The sequence below is a fragment of the Puntigrus tetrazona genome, chromosome 7 (genome assembly GCF_018831695.1).
Source record: "Puntigrus tetrazona isolate hp1 chromosome 7, ASM1883169v1, whole genome shotgun sequence".
Lineage (NCBI taxonomy): Eukaryota > Metazoa > Chordata > Actinopteri > Cypriniformes > Cyprinidae > Puntigrus > Puntigrus tetrazona.
This window is the reverse complement of record NC_056705.1, coordinates 8,774,189-8,794,541: the sequence shown is the minus strand read 5'-3', so window position 1 is coordinate 8,794,541 and position 20,353 is coordinate 8,774,189. Positions and strand designations below refer to the sequence as shown.

The 20,353-nt window shown below is 37.5% G+C and overlaps 1 protein-coding gene across 4 annotated transcripts in view; it reads right to left on the bottom strand.

Annotated features, from left to right (window-relative positions):
* adamts17 (ADAM metallopeptidase with thrombospondin type 1 motif, 17) overlaps window positions 1-20,353 on the bottom strand; it is a 107,983-nt gene that overhangs the window by 43,901 nt on the left and 43,729 nt on the right. For 3 of the 4 annotated variants that reach the window (XR_006251337.1, XM_043244082.1, XM_043244079.1), the window contains exons 8-16: window positions 19,907-20,012; window positions 14,726-14,866; window positions 11,841-11,991; window positions 10,232-10,333; window positions 9,201-9,346; window positions 5,760-5,929; window positions 4,367-4,494; window positions 892-1,012; window positions 538-612 (exon numbers count right to left, since the gene is read on the bottom strand). Coding sequence is in view for 3 of the 4 variants with exons in the window: in XM_043244082.1 (XP_043100017.1) it covers window positions 538-612; window positions 892-1,012; window positions 4,367-4,494; window positions 5,760-5,929; window positions 9,201-9,346; window positions 10,232-10,333; window positions 11,841-11,991; window positions 14,726-14,866; window positions 19,907-20,012 (1,140 nt within the window). In the remaining variant the exon portion in view is untranslated. The remainder of the gene's footprint in view (window positions 1-537; window positions 613-891; window positions 1,013-4,366; window positions 4,495-5,759; window positions 5,930-9,200; window positions 9,347-10,231; window positions 10,334-11,840; window positions 11,992-14,725; window positions 14,867-19,906; window positions 20,013-20,353) is intronic. The other variant, XM_043244080.1, reaches the window with a different exon arrangement.

Genomic DNA, 20,353 nt, shown 5'->3' with positions numbered 1-20,353 from the left:
ATGCATTTTATATATTTAAAAAAAGTAAATATAATAGAAAATATTATCAAAATATATTATTTATTCATATTTTGATTTTTATAATTTTTTAATAATTTTTATAATTTTTATACAATTTAGTTTATCACTTTTTCTTATTTTTTGATTTGAAATATTTTAATTTATTTGTCATTTATTTTTATTTCCGTTTTAGTCGTCTTAGCAGCGCAAATTAATCTTATTTATTGTATTTTATTTAATTTCACTAAAAATATATATATTTTAGTTTTATTTCAATAAACAAAATATTTTAATATATTTAGTTTTAGTCAAAAACAACAACAGTGGTAAGAATCTTATTTCATAAGCGCGCAAAAAAAGTTTTTACTGATCCCAAACTTTTGAACGGCAGCCTACATTGTGTTGAAATGAATCAGGACATCGGCTCTCCTAGTGTAAAGGTGTGTTTAAAATAATAATTCAAGAGCAGTTGGGTGAATAGAAGAGTTTGTATCAAAACAACACACGCACACACACACTTCAAACCATGCATCTTACATGAGAAACACTTGAGAACAGCTCTGGGTTTCGACATCACACACGTAGAAACCTTCTTACAAAGGCTATGAGGGACTGAGAGACACAAAACCAACAAGGTCAATGGAAGAGGAAACTCGCTGTGCTCCTCTCTCTTTGTTAACTTCAACAAGCCCACACCACTCCACACTACAGCCAACCACACAGAAACTGCAGTGGTGGTCCGTCAGAGGAGGTCTGAGGCTGAGGTTCTTGTATAATTTAGTCTATGTTGTGTTGAGCACCAGCAGGCCCGATGACGCATTACAGCGAGACTCAAAGCTTGTATTAACGTCAGATGAACACAAGTGACTCTCTGATTCTCCTCTGACTCACCCATCCCTTTGGAGTGGTTGAAGTCTCCTTTGACGATCCTGCAGGATTTGCCGTCACCGTTGCAGACGCCGCACCGGTCTTCTTTTGCGGATGAACCAATGATGCCGTCACAGCCGATTTTCTGCAGGAGGTAGAGCAAGAAAGCAAAAAAAAAAAAATATCAGAAAAAAATTGGAAATAGAGAGAAATATTTTGTCGTTTTATAAATGTCTTGAAATTTCGGAGTATCTAATAATACTGAAAAAAAAAACGTATCATGACTTCTAAAGGATCATATGAGGACAGGAATAATGATGCTGAAAATTCAACTTTGAAATAAATTACATTTTAAAACATTTTCAAATACTAATATATTAAAAAACATTCAGCCTTGGTGAGCAGAAAATAAAAATATATATATATAATAACAATAATATATATATATATATATATATATATATATATATATATATATATATATACATATAAATAAATACACACACACACACACATATATATATATATATATATATATATATATATATTAGTTTAAATCTAAATCCATTATTATTGGCAAATTAATAAATATGACTTGTAATATGAATTAAATCAGTAAAGCCTTCTCGATTTATCATGTTTAATAAAAAGCATCTGGAAACAAACACGCTCTACATGTGTTGTTGTCTTGGAGCTTTACAGATGTGGTCACTATTGTCATTGTGTGAAAAAAAGATATGTTAAGAGTTTTCAAAACATCCTCTTTTTGTGCTCTACAAGAAAAAAAACACCATATAAAAGGTCAAAATATCAACTCATTGCTTTATTCAGTAAAATAGTCCAAAAACTCAGCAAGCAAGCTGTTGCCCACTGATAAGACATCCGTGTTGAGCTGTAATATAATTCAGATTTCTTTGGCACAGCATCAAGTCGCATAAAGTATAATGGCTAAAATAGTTGCAGAACTTCAAACGCAACAAAATCCCGCCTGAAGGAGAAAGCCTTATCGAGAAAATCTTTACGAATGATTTCAAAAACCTAAAGTAAAATGGCATTAGTAAATGTTCTCCGGTTAAGTTGATGAATCATCTGGACGAACAGAAAGTCGTTCCTCATTTCACTTCAGGAATGTTCAAAGACGATGTGCTGCAGTACGCTATGAGGACAAGAGAGCGTGGAAACAAAGAGTCTGATCGATTGAGTCTCTGCAGTGAATGGGCGCCGTCGGATTGAGAGTCCAAACAGCTGATAAAAACATCACAATAATCCACACCACTCCAGTCCAGCAGTTAATGTCTTGTGAAGTCTGAAGCTGTTTGAAAGAAACAAATTCACCATTAAGAAGTTTTAACTTTAAACCATTGCTTCTAGGCAAAATACAAGACCGTGATCCATTAAAAAGCATCAAAATCCAGTCACATATTTACTTAGAACTACTCTGGACTGTTTTTGCTTGATCTGTGCACGTTTCTCTCCTGATTCAGACAAGACTAACATTTTACTGATGAAAGCATTATTTAATATTCTTAATATTTCAGGAAGAAGAAATAGTTTTTAGATTTTTCGTACAAACACTCACAAACTTAAGGACTGGGGCGGTGTAAATTATTGAGATGTTTTTTCATCAGCTGTTCGGACTCTCATTACGACGGCACCCATTCACTGCAGAGCATCCGCTGCATCCAGAGCAAGTGACGTAACGCTACGTTTCTCCAAATCTGATGAAGAAACGAACTCATCTACATCTCGGATGGCCTGGGGGCGAGTACATTTTCAGCGAATTAAATCTCGCCGGAAAAACAATGAGCATGTGTTTCTGAGCAACACACGTTCGACAAATCGGAAAATTAGGGACAGCTCTAATGACGCCGAAACGATCATCTTGTTTGCATCCTGCGTGTAAATAACGTCTTCCCTATTGTCGCCTTCATTAAATCCAGGTCATCTCCGTCAGTGATTTCTTCCTTAATAGGCTCTGCATTAAAGTAAAAGCAGAACGGAATAAACAGCAAAAGGTCAAAGAAATTGTGTTTTCACCAAAGGAGCCTGGCGCCGAGCATCCGTTCTCTCCCTCTGGATGTTTCCGACACAAGAGCTGCATTCAGACCGTGAACGCGAGCGCTAACTCCGAAAGCGGCGATGCTGGGACTGTGGTCAGGACAAACCAGGACAGGATCTGACCCCGAATCTGTCCGCTTCCTGTGGGGCAGCCCAGGTGGAGCGTGTTTATATTACAGAATGAAGGGATGTAGTTAATGTTCGGGGGCCGATGAGTCCCTTCACTCACGTACAGTGACCGCAAGTGTGTGTGTGTGTGTGTTATAGTGCGCGCAGTAAAATCACTTCCAGACATTTTGACCTGCTTTTCCCAGTCCTGCTTTCTATTAGAGGAGGCGGCTTGCAGACGGTGACCTCCTTTCGGTCTTGTACTCTTACTAGTGGCCAGCGAGCAACAGCGTCTTTCTTTGTCGAAAGTGACTGTACTTCAGTCGCTTTCCTAACACTCATTCATCGGTCTTTCTTTCTGACAACATGCTTCTACAATCAGAAAGCAGCTCTTTTGCAACGCTTTACTGCAAATCAGTGCAGAAAATTAACCGCTTCGATATGCGACTCATCTTTAATCAGTCGCTAAACCTTTGAAACCCTTCTAAGCGCTGGTTTTTAACCTCAATCTCTTCCGAATTCAATAAGTCTGTCATATCTCGTATCAGTCTTCTCATATTCCAGTTTAATTTCAGAGACAACTGCAGTCGATACAATAGTTGCACGATTCAGCAGTTCGGGATAAATACAAGCGTAAAAAATGATCAGTAGTACAGTGAGATTAAAGACATGTATAATGATACAAAACATTTCTATTCTACAACTTACCCTTTATCAAAACATCTACCTAGCAGGGTTATATAGAGCAATGTAGAGCATTCCAGACCGAAAATAATCAGAAATATTTCACATGAGCATTCGCGGACCACAAAACGTTGCGCGTCAGTTTTTCAAAATCGGGATTTAGACATCATACGAAAGCTGGATGAATAAACTTTCCGTTTATGTATGGTTTGTGTGGATAAGACAGTAGTTGGGGTGCAAAAAAAATCTAAATAATCTAAAGAAAATGGCCTTTATATGTATCTATATGTCTAGTTTTGATATATTTATGGCCATTTACGTCTTCATGGAACGCGATCTTTACTTAACATCCTAATGATTTTTGGCCCATACAGTGTATTGCTACAAATATGCAACTTAAGACAGGTTGTGTGGTCCATGGTCACGTATTAGACTGACTTCTGAAGGATCAAGACTAATGATGCTGATTCATTCAGCTTTGCATCAAGGAAACGAGTTTCACAATGCCATAAAATGTTATTTTAAATTGTAATAATACGTACTGTTTTATTGCATTCTTGATTAAATAAATGCAGCTTTGGTGAACAAAAGGAAAATAGAAACTTACTTGAGGCAACTTTTGAACAGCAGTGTGTATGAAAACGCGCACCTGACATTTCCCGCTCACACACAGGTCGCTCTCGTAAGGACCACACGGCGTCCCGTCCAGAACGCGCTCCGCCACCAGCACCGGTGCATCGCTGCCGATGGGTGAGCAATACAGAGCGCATGGCTTTTCTGGGAAATAAAAGCACACACACACACAAATGCTTCATTTAGCCCGTGCACGCGCTATTTCGCAAATTTGTGCATTACGTTCCGTAGGCTGAGCTTTGAGGCCCGAAAGAGGCCCGAGTTTCCGGTCCTCCAGCTACAACACGTGAAGCGCCGCTCGGGGTGTCAGGTCTGCTTAAGAAGATCACAAGCCTGCTTCTGAGTGACGTGTTGTGATTTAAGTGCGGCTTCGGGGCTCCTTTAGTCTGCAGGAGATGAAAGCTCCCTGATGGAGTGAACGGCTGTGAGTGACTCTCGAGCAATCAGAGTTTAGAGAGCCTGTGTTTCTGCCATTGTGAGGTAAAATACAGAGAGCGCTTTTGAGTGCATGCCGTCTCATCGCTTTCGTCAGAGGTGCACAGGAAGGATGTTTGCCTGGCTGTTATATTGTTCGCATTTAATTGCATAAAATAAGTGCATTTCACAGCAAATAAATATATATATACATATATTACGTGTTTCACTAGGTAGATGATAGATAGGTAGATTATAGTTCACACACACACACACACACACACACACATATATATATGAATAACAAGTCAGCATTAACTGTACATTGCCTTGAACTCAGTTTAGGCTATTTGGAGTAATTTCTGAAATTGGAAAAAATAAAAAAAGCTGCCGAGATAACAGGAGCCTTAAGATGATTATGAGTGACAGAAAGAGCAGCAGAAGGAGACGACGTCTCGGTCAGAGAGTTTCAGAGATGAATTTGGACTCTTAACAAGGCATAACATTCGCCCCCTCACTCATAAGCTGTCCGCTAATCGAGCGAAGACGTCCTTGACAAGAGCTCGCGGCGTGAAATCAATCTCCGAACCGAGCGGCTTTAATGCACTCGTCAAAAAAAACAAAAGCAGCCGAATGTGAAAACACTTGTTGTTCATGACATAAACTAAGTATTCAATATAAAGTATTCATCATTTTCTGCTGCTGTTGGAGAACAAGTACCCAAAGTAGCAGAAAACATCTGGGACTTGTGGTGGCTGACCTTAAAATCAAGAAGCAATATAATGTCTTGTTAATCGCATAGCTGTAATTATATCTTTGTGGCAGTTTTTTTTCCTGATCAAGTCATAACACACCTCAGAAACGGTTGTCAAAAGCAAAAAAAAGCTACAAATGCATCATCTTTTGCATGAAAGTGTAACATGCTCGAGCAAAACAGGCGCTATTGAAACGAACGCTGGCTTTCATTCAGCAAACAGGTGTACTTTTAGTCTCACCATCGTCGATCACAGCTGTCCACAGCTGGCTTTTCTTCTTACTGGCTTGCCGGTCGTGAGTCTGACACTGCTGGTCTCTAAACGTGGGCAGACCCTTCGAACACGGCGGCCCATCACACACTTTGTGCTCCACGCTGGTCTTCTGACAGTGCTTCCCTCCTGGACCGGGCCTGGAGAACCAAAGCCACAAGAAATACAGTTAAACTTACTGCTCTATGACCTCAACCTGAAGACATCATTATCCCAGCTGTAAACTGAGGACTGAGGACAGGCAGTCGCTCCGTGACAGAGGTCAAGCTATATTTGACTGAGAGAAGCTTTTGAGGCCTCGTAAACCTTCATTAGAACATGTTTCGCTTGCTCAAATGATGACAGCTGACACCATGACAGTCCAAAACCTGTTCGGTAACAAATCTTCTCACATTCTCCATCATGTTCCATCACTCAGTCTGTCTCATCTGCTGTGAGAGTCTCTCAAAACTGTCAAACCTGCATCTTATTTCAATTAATTATGGAGTTTGTCAGGCAGAACTGTAGCGATACCTCTCAATAATTTTAATTGCGTTCATTTTATCTCATTTATTTAAGCCCCAACCACTGAATAGACCAATTATACACTCATTTGAATAAAAATACATTAAAAAAGGTATATAAATGTTATAAAAAATATTTTTACTATTGCATACATTGCAAAATGTAATTTATTTATGTGATCAAAGCTGAAATTTCAGCATCATTACTGCAGTCTTGAATTCTAATATTGCTGTCAAACAAATATTTATTTTTATCAATGCTAGAAACAGTTGTACCGCAATTGTTGATGGCTACAAACAGCATTTACTTAAAAAAATTTTTTTTAAATATTATAAACATACTTAATGTCACATCTGATTCATTTAATGCATCCAGAATGACCCCAAACGTTCAAATAGCAGTGCAAAATTTAATTTATTTGTTTAATGTAAACGTTTAAGGAGATTTAAGTCGACGAAAAACCTATTACTTCTGTCACACATCTATGACTGAAACGTGATATTCAAATTTTAAGAAGTGTAGGGAGGGACTTGGTATTATACATCAGGAATTGATTAGATCACAAAAAGTGGTGCTACATACCAGAATGAAGCAATGCAAGTTTGCAAAAACGATGCCAAAACAGCTATTTGGCTATCGATTAACATAATCAAACAACCAAAATAATGTCTTCTTTTGATGTCAGATATTTTGATATCTGCATATTAAATTGTGCTTGGCCATCTCATTTAAAACTAGTCTCGCATAAAGAAACCTACAACAACGTTATTCTTGCAAGCACTGCTATTGTTTTAAGCAAATGCACGTCTAGTTTCTTCCTGACATTCCTTCTTTGCCCTTTTCCATTAGTGTAGCTTAAAACCAGAATGTGACTTGTACATCAGCCCTACTTTTCTTCCTTTTTGCTCTTCGGTTTGCTTGATGCAGCTCCAAGTTTTTTACAATCCACGGTGGAGCCGCAAGAAACTTATCTCCCAAACGCGGCATGAGACGTTACAAGTGTCCGAAAACAAAAACGCACAATTTAGACCGTCGTTTACAAACGGCGCGCTGTTCTGCGCTGGAAATAACTGGAGAACTTTGAATTATTACATCATGCTTTAAACACACACACACACACACACACACACACACACAAACTCTAAAACAAGCTCTCTGGCAGGCCGTCAGGAGTTGAAATGACACTCGGAAAGAAACAGCGTCATTAGACGAAGGAGGAGAGTGAGAGGAAAGCTTGTTCCTGCCAAAACACAAACAGGATTATTGCGGTGCATTGTGGGTTTGGATGGTGACACTTGCATTGAGTCAGACCATCTCTGAGCTACAGCCTGTTTGTTCACAATATTAGATGCACAACTATTAGTTAGTTTTGTATAGCGTTTCCCTTCACTAAAGAGTTTTCTGGTTGACTAGTAGCATCAAATAATCACAGGTTTATTAAAAAAACATTTAAATCGTTATAATGAGCCTTTAATTGTCTTTCAATTTGAATTGGTGCGTGTCTGTGAGGAAAGTATGCAAAGAGTTTGAGAGCTTCATGCTTAAGTTGCTTTAATTGTTGCTTTCGTTGATTTACAAAAACATCATGTTTTGGTGTTATTGTGGGTGCACCAAAAAAAATGAGCGGGAAATGTTTATTATAAAAACTGAAAGACTTTCAAATCATATGAGCCTGCTACAGGTCTCAAAAAACTTGGCACGGGGCAACAAAGGGCTGAAAAAGATTCAGCTGGGAGAACATCTAGCAGCTAATTGAGTTAACTGACATCAGGTCTGTAACATGATTAGCTATAAAAGGGAAAAGAGTGAAAAAGTGTGAAAGAGTGCGTAAAAAATTGTGGAATACTTTCAAAAAACGATGTTCCTCCATGTCAAATTGCATCTACAGCGCATTACATGATCAAAAGATTGAGAGGAACTGGAGTAATCTCTACGAGTAAGGGACAAGGCAGATTCCTGTGGTCTTTGGGGTCCTCAGACAACACTACGATTCTGTCATTGAAATGACTAAATGAGCCCAGGAATACTTCCAGAAACCACTGTCGGTAAACACAACCTGCCGTACCATTTTCATATGCCAACTAAAGCACATGCAAAAAGAAGCCGTATGTGAACATGGCCCAGAATCGCCGTTGTGTCCTGTGGGCCAAGGCTCATTTAAAATGACTGCTTCAAAGTGGAAAAGTGTTCCATGGTGAGACGTTATGTCCTCCGGGATAAAGAGGCGAGAGACCTTCCAGCATGTTCAGCGTTCAGTTCAGAAGCCAGCAAGAATACGGTACGGGCAGCTTGCATGTTTTTGAAGGCACTATGACTGCTGAATATGGTATATAAAGGTTTTAGAGCAACATATGCTCCCCTCCAGATGATGTATTGATAGTGTATTTTAGGAAAGGCCTTCTGCATTTCAACGAGACGATGCAAAACAGCGTACCACAGCTATCATAACAGCATGGCTTTGTAGTAGAAGAGTCTGGTGCTGAATTGGCCTGCCTGCAGTCCAGAGCTTAAATCATCAAATGAAAAATACGTCAAAGATGACCACAAACCCTTCAGCGGCTATACCAGGCAAGAATGGGACCGAATTCCAACAATAAAAAAGCAGAAACTAAATAACCTCGATGGTAAACATGCCCCGTCCCAACTATTTTAAGACACGTGACAGGCATCAGATTTGAAAAGAGCTCATTTTGAGGATAAAAATGTTAGATGTATGTTCTCCTTCAACTAAGCAACTAGCTAAATTTTGGTCGACCAAGCCTCTTCTGGTTGATTATAACAACTAGTCGACTATTAGGGGGAACTGTGAAAGTTACACCGCATGTAACTGACCTGCGGACTACTTCTCTGAGGGACTAGTTGACTACGGAGACAGGGAGGGAAAAGATGAGAGACGTTAAGGCTTACGGGGGGTTGTCACATTTCCTCTGTCTGAAGCGCGCTCCCGTGCCACACGTCCGGCTGCACATGCTCCACGTGCTCCACGGACTCCAGTCTCCATCCACATGCTGCGGGATGGGCGTCTTACTCACACACTCGCCGGCCCTGCACCACTGATGAAGACACACACAGAAGCGCTAATCCAGCTAAATGAAGACAGACCACAGATTTCTATTGCTTTCTATTGCTCTAATGACACACAACCGCTACCCTCGTTTAATAAAGTGTCGCAATTATGAATTTATTTATTTTAAGATTTATGCTACGGCGGTTTTAATGCCGTTGAAAACGTTCAGTAAAACAGTAATATTTTTAAGTTAAGTTAAAAAGACGGTTTTCTATTTGAATATATGTTAAAATGTAATTTATTCCAGTCTTCAGAGTCACATGATCCGTTCTAATAGGCTGATTTGCTATTAAAGAAACATTTACTATTATCGGTGTTGAAAACATTTGTCCCGCTTCATATATTTTCATAGAAACCATGATAGATTTTATTTTTCAGGATTGTTTGCTGAATAGAAAGAACAACATTTGACTTTATAGATAGCACATTTAAACTTAGTTGCTTCACAATATAAAATAAAAGTCAACGTACATATACAAAATTTAAATAGAAAACAAATTAAAAAATTAAATCCTTTGCAGCATTATAAATGCGATGACTGTCGAATAAGTTCAGTTGAACGGGTCTCTGCTTAATGAAAGAATTAAAGTGTTCATTTTTTAATCTCGCTAAAGTATTACGTTTCTTTAAAAGTATATATTGAAAAAATGTAATGGTAGTGAGCATCCTTACAATATGTAATATTGTATATAAAATATATACCATATTAATATTTAATATACAATATTTTAACATTTTAACATCCTGTACGATTCAGCAGGTATCTGCCATATTATATAAAACACACAGTGGCTCTTTTCGATCTGATAGTTTCTGCTTTACCTTTAGTATAGGCTGTATTATTTCCTTAATAATAAACAGAACTGGTTACCTTGTCTGCTCCGCACTCAGTGCCGTCCAGCGGCGGATCTAGTTTGGTTTTACATGACGTGTCTCCTTCCACCAAACACCAGAGACCAGCACACATCAGGTGCTGAAAACACAGACACAGCTCACATTCACGTGGACCGCGTAAAAACTACTGAACCATTTTTGTTCCATTCTACGCAGCATTCAGGTGAAAAACACACACTATACACAATTATAAAGAGTAAAGAAAAGGCACAGATGAAACATCTTTAATATCTCGGTGGCAAAATGTAATAAAATAAACTAAAAACATGCGCAGACACAACCTTTTCTTTCCTCTCCTCCAACAAAGAGCCTTTGAGACAGTATTTTTCGTGTCTGTCTGACAAGTTCGTATTTCTGCTTTAGCCGGACATGCTCCTTTACTTCTTGCGCTCAATCACGTTTTCCAATCTCACAGAGAGGAACATTTCAAAGGTGGCAGGACGGCCATTAAATTGCCTTATTTACACTTTGTTTCAGACGTCCCTTTTATGTCAGCTTCTCTCTGCCCGCTAGCAACGGGCTATTCATCTTCCTCGCGCGTGTTTTATGTGAACCTAGGTATCCGCGTAGACGGTATACGGTTATGATGGACGGGCGGCACGTGGAAATGTTTGCAGCTGACGATTACACGCTCAGGAAAGCATGAACCGACTGTGAACCGATCGGATCAAACCTGACACGCCAGCACCTGCCATCCGCTCCGATGTGTTCACTTCTGAACTGAAACTTCCAGACGGAAATATCCTGAGATCTGAGGCTTTGCATGGACAAATATGATTTATGAGATACTCTTTTATGTTATTCACCTGCTACAAATTCACCTGCCATATGTAGCTACTTCCACTAGCTACATACGGCAATGATCCTATGGCCAAGACACTGAACTAAACTAAACTAAGCTAAAATCAAAATAAATAAATACAAATAGAAAGAAAATCTAATTGAATGTGTAAATGTAATTTAAATAATGCATATATTTTATAACAAATTAAAATGTATAAATGAATAGTCATTAAAAATATATATATATATATAAATTAAAATAAATTAAATAAAAATGTGAAACTGAATTTAATTCGGACTTTAATTGAATAAAGACCAGAAGAAAAAAGAAAAGAAAATAACAGAAAATTAATCAGTAGGCATATTATTAAAATAACGCCCCATAAATGATTATCAAATAAATTATAAAACTTCCATTATAAAATCACATTTCATATTGGGAGCATAATACAAAGACCAATAATGTATATATTTTATATCTTATCTTAAATGAAGTAAATAATATGTATATCATTATTTTAATTCAAATGTATACATTTAAATGTTTTTTATTACTTTCTATTTTTCACCTGCTATAATGTAGCCTGGATACATCTGTACTTCATCAAGACACATACAGGAATGATCTCAGGAGCAGGACAACAATAAAGCAAGCGTGACAGGATTCCACCACACACATATAAGCTTGTTTGAGTTGCATGTTGCCGGTGTTTATCTGCGTGTACGTATGCTGCATTGTGTCCGTTTACGGTCTGGAAACACGGTATGATATCAGTGCATTCCCTGCTGAAAGACACGCATACCTCCATATCAGTGCAGAAGGTAGCGTTGGTGCCGAAGAGGATCTGGCACTGCTCGTCAGCGCTGTAGTGCATCCCGGGAAGTTTGGCCGGCAGACGGATGAGGTAGCGGTTGCGCGGGTCGGTGTGCAGCAAACAGGCACTCGCTTTCGATCTGGAACACAGCAGGATGTGAGAGAAATGCTGTGTCCATCTTCACGCACAGCTAGAGGCTTTCCCGTTCAAAAAAAAAGCTTTTCCACTGATAATTAATTTAAGCAAAATTCCTTTCTGTAAGTGTAAGATCAGACAAGGACGGATTCCTGAAAAACCGAGAGTGCTTCCCGAGCCCCTATTCGAGGAGGGCAGAGGACAAATATTTTGGAAAGGCTGACGTTGATGCCTTAAAGCCTAATGAGAACATGCACTTCACGATTCTCAGCCACGTCTGCTCTTTGTAAATATTTAATATTTCAGCTCATCCTAAAAGTGTGAGAGAAAAAACCCCAATGTGCTTAAAAAAAAACTAAAAAACTATGTGCTATGGTATGTAAGGCATGCGAATGAATTCATAAATAAATACATATATTTAAAACGGAATAGAATAGAGTAAAATTGTGTGAAATTAATTAAGGGGAATTTAATTAAAAGAAACCTATACATTTTTAACATGACTTACTAATTCTTAATTCATATAGTCTCTGACATTGTGAAATAAATAAATAAATAAATAAATAAATAATAATAATAATAATAATAATAATAATAATAATAAACCATAATATAAATAAATTAAATATTCAAAAATACATTTTAAATTTTAAGTCGAAAAAGACAAAATGTCCTATTTAACTAAACGTGATTTACTAATTCTTGATTTATACTGGCACAAGATAAAATATGATGAAATTGAAATTAAAATAAAATAATTATTGTGAATTTTAAATAATTGGAAATGTAATTAAACGCTGACAATACCTATTACATCTGGCATAACGTATACCAAATATGCAACTGGATTTACTAATTCTTGATTCATACAGTCGCATGATATTATAAAATAAATAATTTTAAATGCTAAATGACATTAAAATGAATAAAATAAAATCACACTACACACTACGGGCTGTCTAAGTGTGTGTTTCTGTACAAGCAACAACAATAATCATGGGATAGCCTCCTGCAGGACAAACACACGTGACGCTGCTTCATAATTTTTTGCTGCCTACCTACTGGAACAGTCTCCGTGTAGTGTGCACCTGGCTCTGACGCCTACATAGGCAGCTCCGTTGGTTTTGGAGCAGGGCCGTGCCGCCGTGTTGTCGCAGCACAGAGCTTTACTCTACAGGAAAAAACCCTAATCTGCCTGATTGTCTCCGGCATTACGATGTTCAGATCAGCAGCAGAGTTTGGACAGTGCTGGTGTCTGCTTGGATACTGTGACACTCTGCAGCCTGAATTGAGGTCAGAAGCACGGCGGGCACAGCAGACAGTGAATCCTGCAGCTTTATTCTGTCATCGGCTGCAGTACATCCGTGAGGATCGATGACTCCAGCCCGTTCTTTGTTTATAGAGCCGCAGCAGACACTATTAAGCCTGGCCTTCCAGAATGAACTCTCTTCTATTCAAATGCCTCACTGTTTGTTCACCTTCCTCAAGGATATTTGCCAGAGAATTAACGTGGGAGACCAAATAGCCTGGTACTTTTTTAATTACAATATATTAAATAAAGGTAAATAATAAATCAAAAAATAAATGAAAAATAAATAGTTTATTATATATATATATATATATATATATATATATATATATATATAATTGAATTTATTCTATGTAAATGTAATGCATTCAAATAATATTTACAAAATTAAATGCATTCAAATAATATTTATAAAGTATTAAATAATTTTATTATATACGTTTATAAAGTATTAATATAATTTTATTATATATGTGTGTATATATACATATATATATATATATATATATATATATATATATATATATATATATACATATATATATATATATATATATATATATATATATATATATATATATACACAGGCATGGCACGATACATGTATTTGCACTGAACCATCACAGTGCTCGTGTATCCTACCTCTCTCATTTGGCAAAAATCCAAATATTTTATAAAATTTTCATATTTGCTATATAATGTATCTGAATGCTAAACTATTATTTAATATGTAAATGACTTCAGTCAGGTTCCAACAGTGATACAGAGGCTGGCCTCGCCGATTGCTTCACTGCATTTTATTTTGATGAAGTACCAACTCCTATCAAATTGTGTGTGTGTGTGTGTGTGTGTGTGTGTGTGTGTGTGTGTGTGCCTTTAATAATAATGCATGCCTGTATAAAAGTCTGCTTTTATTTGTTTGATCCATTGCGCTTTCATAAAATAAGGAAAACAGATAGGATGTCACTTCATGCCATTTGAGTTTCCTTTCTGTGAACAAAACCACAAAAAATGAACTAAAACTCAGGATACATCGGCTACGTTACCCGTTACTTGTTTCTTCCCCTTGTTTATCTGTTAACTAAATCAAATCTATTTAAAAAATGCAATCCTTGTATGCACATGCACTGCAGATTATGTAGTATTTTCAGTCTATGTGGAACTGTTTTTTTTATTTGTACTACTCTCTGTTCAAAATAAACGAAAAGAGCATAGTATTTGTTGTTTTTTTTTCAGTATCGAACCACGAACCCCGTATCAAACCATGACATCTGTGTCTCTTTTTTTTTTGATAATTTAGTTTTTTCAGAAAATCCTTACAAACACCTCCCGCTGTCTAGATATCACTATCACTATCACTAAGCTAACAGTATACCCACTATCACCTAACCTACTGATAACGACTAAGAGTTACGCCGCAGAATCTCACCTGAGGAACTTTTCCAGGTCGTCGTGACTGCAGCTGGACCAGGAGAGGTCGCTGGGGTTGCGACCTTTGACCCATTCCCCGGACATGATGTGCGAGTGGCCCGTGCAGCTGGCGTGATCGTCATCGTGGCTCATGCCCATGCTGGAGAGACAAGACCGTCAGAGACACCGAACCCTAATGAGAAACAGCAGCCGTCTGACAAAATGCGAGTCTCGCCCAGGCAAACTTAGTGCACAATAAACAGTTATTGTGCTTGTTAAACGTAATCATTAACACACTGTTTACGAAGCTTCCCTCGAACGCGTAACGACGCGATATTACCCCGAGCGTGTGTTCTCGTGAAAACGAAGCAACCCGAGTCAGAGCTAGCCGTCGCAGCGCTTTCTCCTAAGCCCTGACCTACATTTCACAAATTAAAAACAACAAGCGAAAACCGAAGCGGCGGCGGCGGCGAGCGCAGGAACTAATAAAGAGAGCAGTGTGGATTTCTAGGCCGTGTCTCGGCTCCCGCTAAACACCAAAGCAATAAAAGCGAACGCAACAGAAATCAAGTAGTCGCTGCGGAGAACCACAGGAACAAGGAGAAGAATGCGAACGCTACAGAGGCTTTCTTTTACGCAGATGAGTGGCTTTTAATGTCAAGGTTTAGAAGTGGATTGAGATGAGAATCTCTCTCGCACTCCAACAATCGTGGGAGGTTTAGAAGGCTGCCAAATGTCCGTTGTGTTAAATTTGTTTAAGGGAGAGAAAAAAAACCCACGACTGGCCTTATTAAAACAGGACGTTTCGCTGCCAAGCTAATAACGGTCAAGTGCTTTCGCAAGCCAAGTACCCCATCAAGCGTGCACTGGACTTAAAAGACTTGGAAGGGAAGGTATCATCTGTGACATGGGCTGGTAACCTAAAGATCCAGCAAGGTGTTGTTAGTATATTGCTATGCACCTCGAGGTGGTTTCTTACTGATAAAAAGTTAAAAAAAATTAAAATTGCAGCATTGCTTAGAAAAAGTAATTGCATTTTGCATTGACCATATTCGTGATTAATCGCTTCCAAAAATAAATGTTTTTCCTTTGCATAATATACAGTATGTGTTTGTACTGTGTTTATTTATTAAGTATATATTAAAACACACACATACAGTATATATTTTTAAGCATTTATTAGTGCTGTCTATCGAAAAAAAAAACAAAAAACGAATTAATCGCACATTTTTTAATCGCGATTAATCCCATGTTACATTAGGGTTTTTAAAGATATTTTAAACATACTTTTACATTGCAACAACTTCACATTCAATCTTTAAATTAATGTACAATCAAAATATTTGTATTTTTTTTTTCGGCATCTGAAGGTCAGTATCACTGATACTAATTAATAAATTAAAAAAAATGTCCCCTAATATTACAATCACTGATATAGCCATTAAACATTACGTTATAATTAAGACTTAGCGATTTTAACATTTATTAGACTTTAAAAATAACTTTTAATTTAAGTGAACTTAAAACTATCTTCACATAAACCCATTATAATAAATGTTATATTTAGCTAGGCTCCCTGTGACCCGGAAATATGCAGAAATTAAATAAAGTTAGCAAACACTAAATTCTAAACTAAATACAGCTATATACTGTAAAAGTTATTAATTTCCTCTTTGTTCTTTTATTCTTGATGAACATACATCACGGCAGAACATGAATCGCCAAATTTTGACAGCACTAGTATTTACGTAGAAATCCTAGAATAAAAATTCTATTTTATATTATACATAAATATATGTAATATATAAACATAACATTTTTATCCAATAGATACATGCATATGTTTGTAGTTATATGTAAATAATAAATGCGCACAATATACACAAATATATTATGTAAAGAAGCGTTTATTGTGAATGCAATTAATCAGGGTTTGAAAGCACTAGTTAATATCCTTAGTAATTTGTTTCACAACTTCATAAAAAAAAAAAAAAAAAAAAAAACTGCAACCTGTTTCGAATCCCTTTGCCAGTGTGTCGACAGCTGGATCTGCATTCACTATTAATGTGCAAATTAATCAGTGCAAACCATCGATAGTGTTAAAAAACACTATCAGGATTCACTGCAAAGTGACGAGTTTGCATTGAAAATGCATGGGCACATTTGGAGGAGTTTATAGGAGGAGAGTATTAAAATGAATCAGGCAACACGATTTAATGTTTCGTCAGATTGCTGGTATTTGTGGCATTATTTAACACCTCATGTAATTTGCACCGCTCTTGGCAGATTGATTATGGAAATGATCTGGCTGCGTCTGTGTTCTTTAATGCGAGCATTATCCGTAAATCACTCGCAGAATTTTCCCCGTTTGATAAATCTGGCTATAAGCGGCTAATTAAACTATGATCGAAACAAATACTGAAAAATCACTCGCTGGTTACAAGTAAAAAGTTCACAAAAGTAACTTAACTGCAGGACAGCTTTTGTTTTCTTGAATAAATGCACTGAAAACATCATTTGCAAACTGGATTTACAACATTTTACATTTTCTCATTAAAAAAAAAAAAAAATAAATAAAAAAAATTTAAATATATAATAATAAATAATATAATAATATATAATAATAATAATAATAAAAATATACAAATATATAATAATATTGTATAGTGTCATAATATTACAAAATACATTTAAACTATTTAGAAAATAAAAGTTCTCATTTTGAATTCTGAAAATATAAATGTATCAAATATTACACAGCACAACAGTTTTTAACTTCAGTAATGATAAAAACTTGTAGAATGCTTTGTGAAGGATCACGTGATGCAGGTGATGCTGAAAATTCACATTTAAAAAAAAAAAAATATTTTATTTAAAATGACTGCCTTTTTCAATCGTATAAATGCAGCCTTCCAAACTTTTGACCAGTAGTGTAAACAGCGTGATTCACGTTGTGTAATTTTTCCGATCTCACCTGCAAGCACCAATCCCTCCATCCATTCACTAAACCGACACTCATTTATCTCTATTCTGAAAGGTGCTTTGACAAATGATCGCATAAGCAATGATGACACTAACGAGGCGCTGCTGGCGGACTGAAATACAACGTGACACTCCGCTCCTATACCGAGGATGTTTTCATTTCGAATGAGTCGATGCATGCGGCAAACCCCACATTAGCTACGCCGATGTTTCTCGAGCGCCGCGATCGCTGTTATTATTGGAAAATGATCAGCGTCTGCCCTTGATAGAGCGAGGCGAATGGAGCGCCGCTAAAACAAGGCTCCCAGACAGTCATTAAGCTTTGTTACGCCCGCGCGCCGAACCAAAAGGTCGCGAGCGGATGAAAGATGAGAAACTCGGCGAAATCTCAATCCATCAGAAAGCGCCGCGCAGTTGCACGTGTTTATTAGAGGCCGTAAATGCCATGCTGACAGAAACATTCAGCGCTAGCGACTCTGTAAAAGAATCGTATCGAAATGTCTTGCCACAGCTTATATTGTAAAGACCTGAACGTGCACATAAACCCATAACGCACTGGCTTTAATAGTGTTTTTACAGACTGGAGACAATGGAGGCCTGTGTGCGTGTGATGCCTGGGATAGCGGTATCGGCACCAGTCGGGCGTGAGCGGTGCCAGCTCATTACTACCGGGCATTAAAGCCGACTTTGGCCCGTGGCGGCACACTGTACTGGAGCAGGTACGGCGATAACTCCTCTGAAGACTGGCGCTCGCGCTAATGCAGCTTGGCCGATTTTCCAGACAAATTTTGGTGTTGGCTGCCCATCATTGTTTTATCAAAGAGGGCTTTATGCTAGCGAGGAGATGAAGGGGAGCTGTTTTTGTTCAGGCAGAGAGCGGGTTAATACGTCGCCGCCGGATTCGTTTCGGTCGTATAACGCGAAATGTTCATTTACGGCGTGCTCGCTTTTCGAGTGCTGCTAGGTCTTCCGAAGTGAGCACGGGGGCCAGGGCGCTCATTTCAGGAGAGGGATGTATGCAAAAAACCTCAGGTGGGGATTTAGAAAAGGTCCGAAGCCGAGTCCGAGATCTGGTTGGGTGCTTGATCTTTTGGTCGGCTTAGACGAGTTTGCATGCATCTACTCGTTCGACCTAAAAATTTCCTGGCCCTCGTGAACACGAATGAAACGTTAAAGGTATAGTTATGACATAAAATGAGATTTTGTTATCACTAAAGACCCGAATTACTTACTTATTAGTTACAATATGCATTTGTTGAATGTAAGAATGTAAGTCATACTGGTTTGAAAGCACATATGGGTAGGTAAACGATAAATATTTTTTATGTCTGTTTGGGGTGCTTTCAATAGCTAAAAATACGTACTACCACCCAAATGATTGGCATCAGTAAGACTTTTTTAAATCAGTTTAAAAGAAGTCTCTTATGCTCATCTTTTTGTTGATTATAAATACAGTAAAAATAGAAACATGAGGTGATCATTGGCATACTTTAGGCAGGCCTTCACATGTGCCTTCTTAAGCAGTGGTACCTTCGGGCACTGCAGGATTTTAATCCATGGCAAAGAAAAGTGTTGTGAAATATTATTGCTATTACCACTAATATATTATTTAAAAATATTAAGAATTAAAATAACTGTTTTCTATTTGAATGTCCTAAAGTGTAAATCATTCCTGTGATGCAAAATTACATTTCCAGCATCATTACTCCATTATTTCAGAGTCATATTATATAATATATATTTCTTTAAACTTTTTGCTTAAGAAACATTTCAGACTATTATCAAAGTTTAAAATAGATTCGTGTTCAAAATATATATATATATGTGTATATATATATATATATATATATATATATATATATATATATATATATATATATATAATATATGTAAAGCTGTGATACATTTTACAGGATTCTTTGATGAAACTGAAGCTCAAAAACATTAATTAGATTTTTTTTATAACATTATACAAGTTCTCATTTTGAACTGCATATATATACACGTATACATCATTTCCTACGTTGGATGACTACAAATATTTAAAGCTTCAAGACTCCGCCTACTCGGATTAGATTTGGTCCAATCAGTGATTACTTTCCCAAACACACAAAAAACTTTGCATTAAGCTCGTCTCCAGCGAAGTACCACAGCGCATCTCAAAAACTAGTAGCGTATTTAATTGTTTCCGAACTGTATCGCAAGTGTTTGGACTCACTTGTGGCCAAGTTCATGAGCGATGGTGAAGGCCAGGTTGAGTCCGTTGTCCTCCGCCAGCACACACTTCCTCTTGGAGCTACAGGTGCCGCCCAGATAAGCGATTCCTGTAGAGAGAGCAATGCACGGAGCGAGAAGATAACGCACAGACAGGAAACCACAAAATCTGACACTTTACTGCCTGAAGCTCATTCACACTGACTGGAGACCGGTCGTTGCTGCTAATCGCTGTCAGTTTCAGCTTCCTTTTGGCCTCCTCATAACTGAGAGGTTTGTAATTGCGGTTGTGGTTTTTATGCCAAATTCACCCACATGTCCTGAGGAATAACAACAGATTTCTTGCAAGAATTTTTTTTCTGAGAGAGAAAAAGCATTGCTATTGACTTTTGCGAAAACGTAAATTGTTAAAATTGTGATCTGTAAATACAAGTTCATTTGAGTACATTTT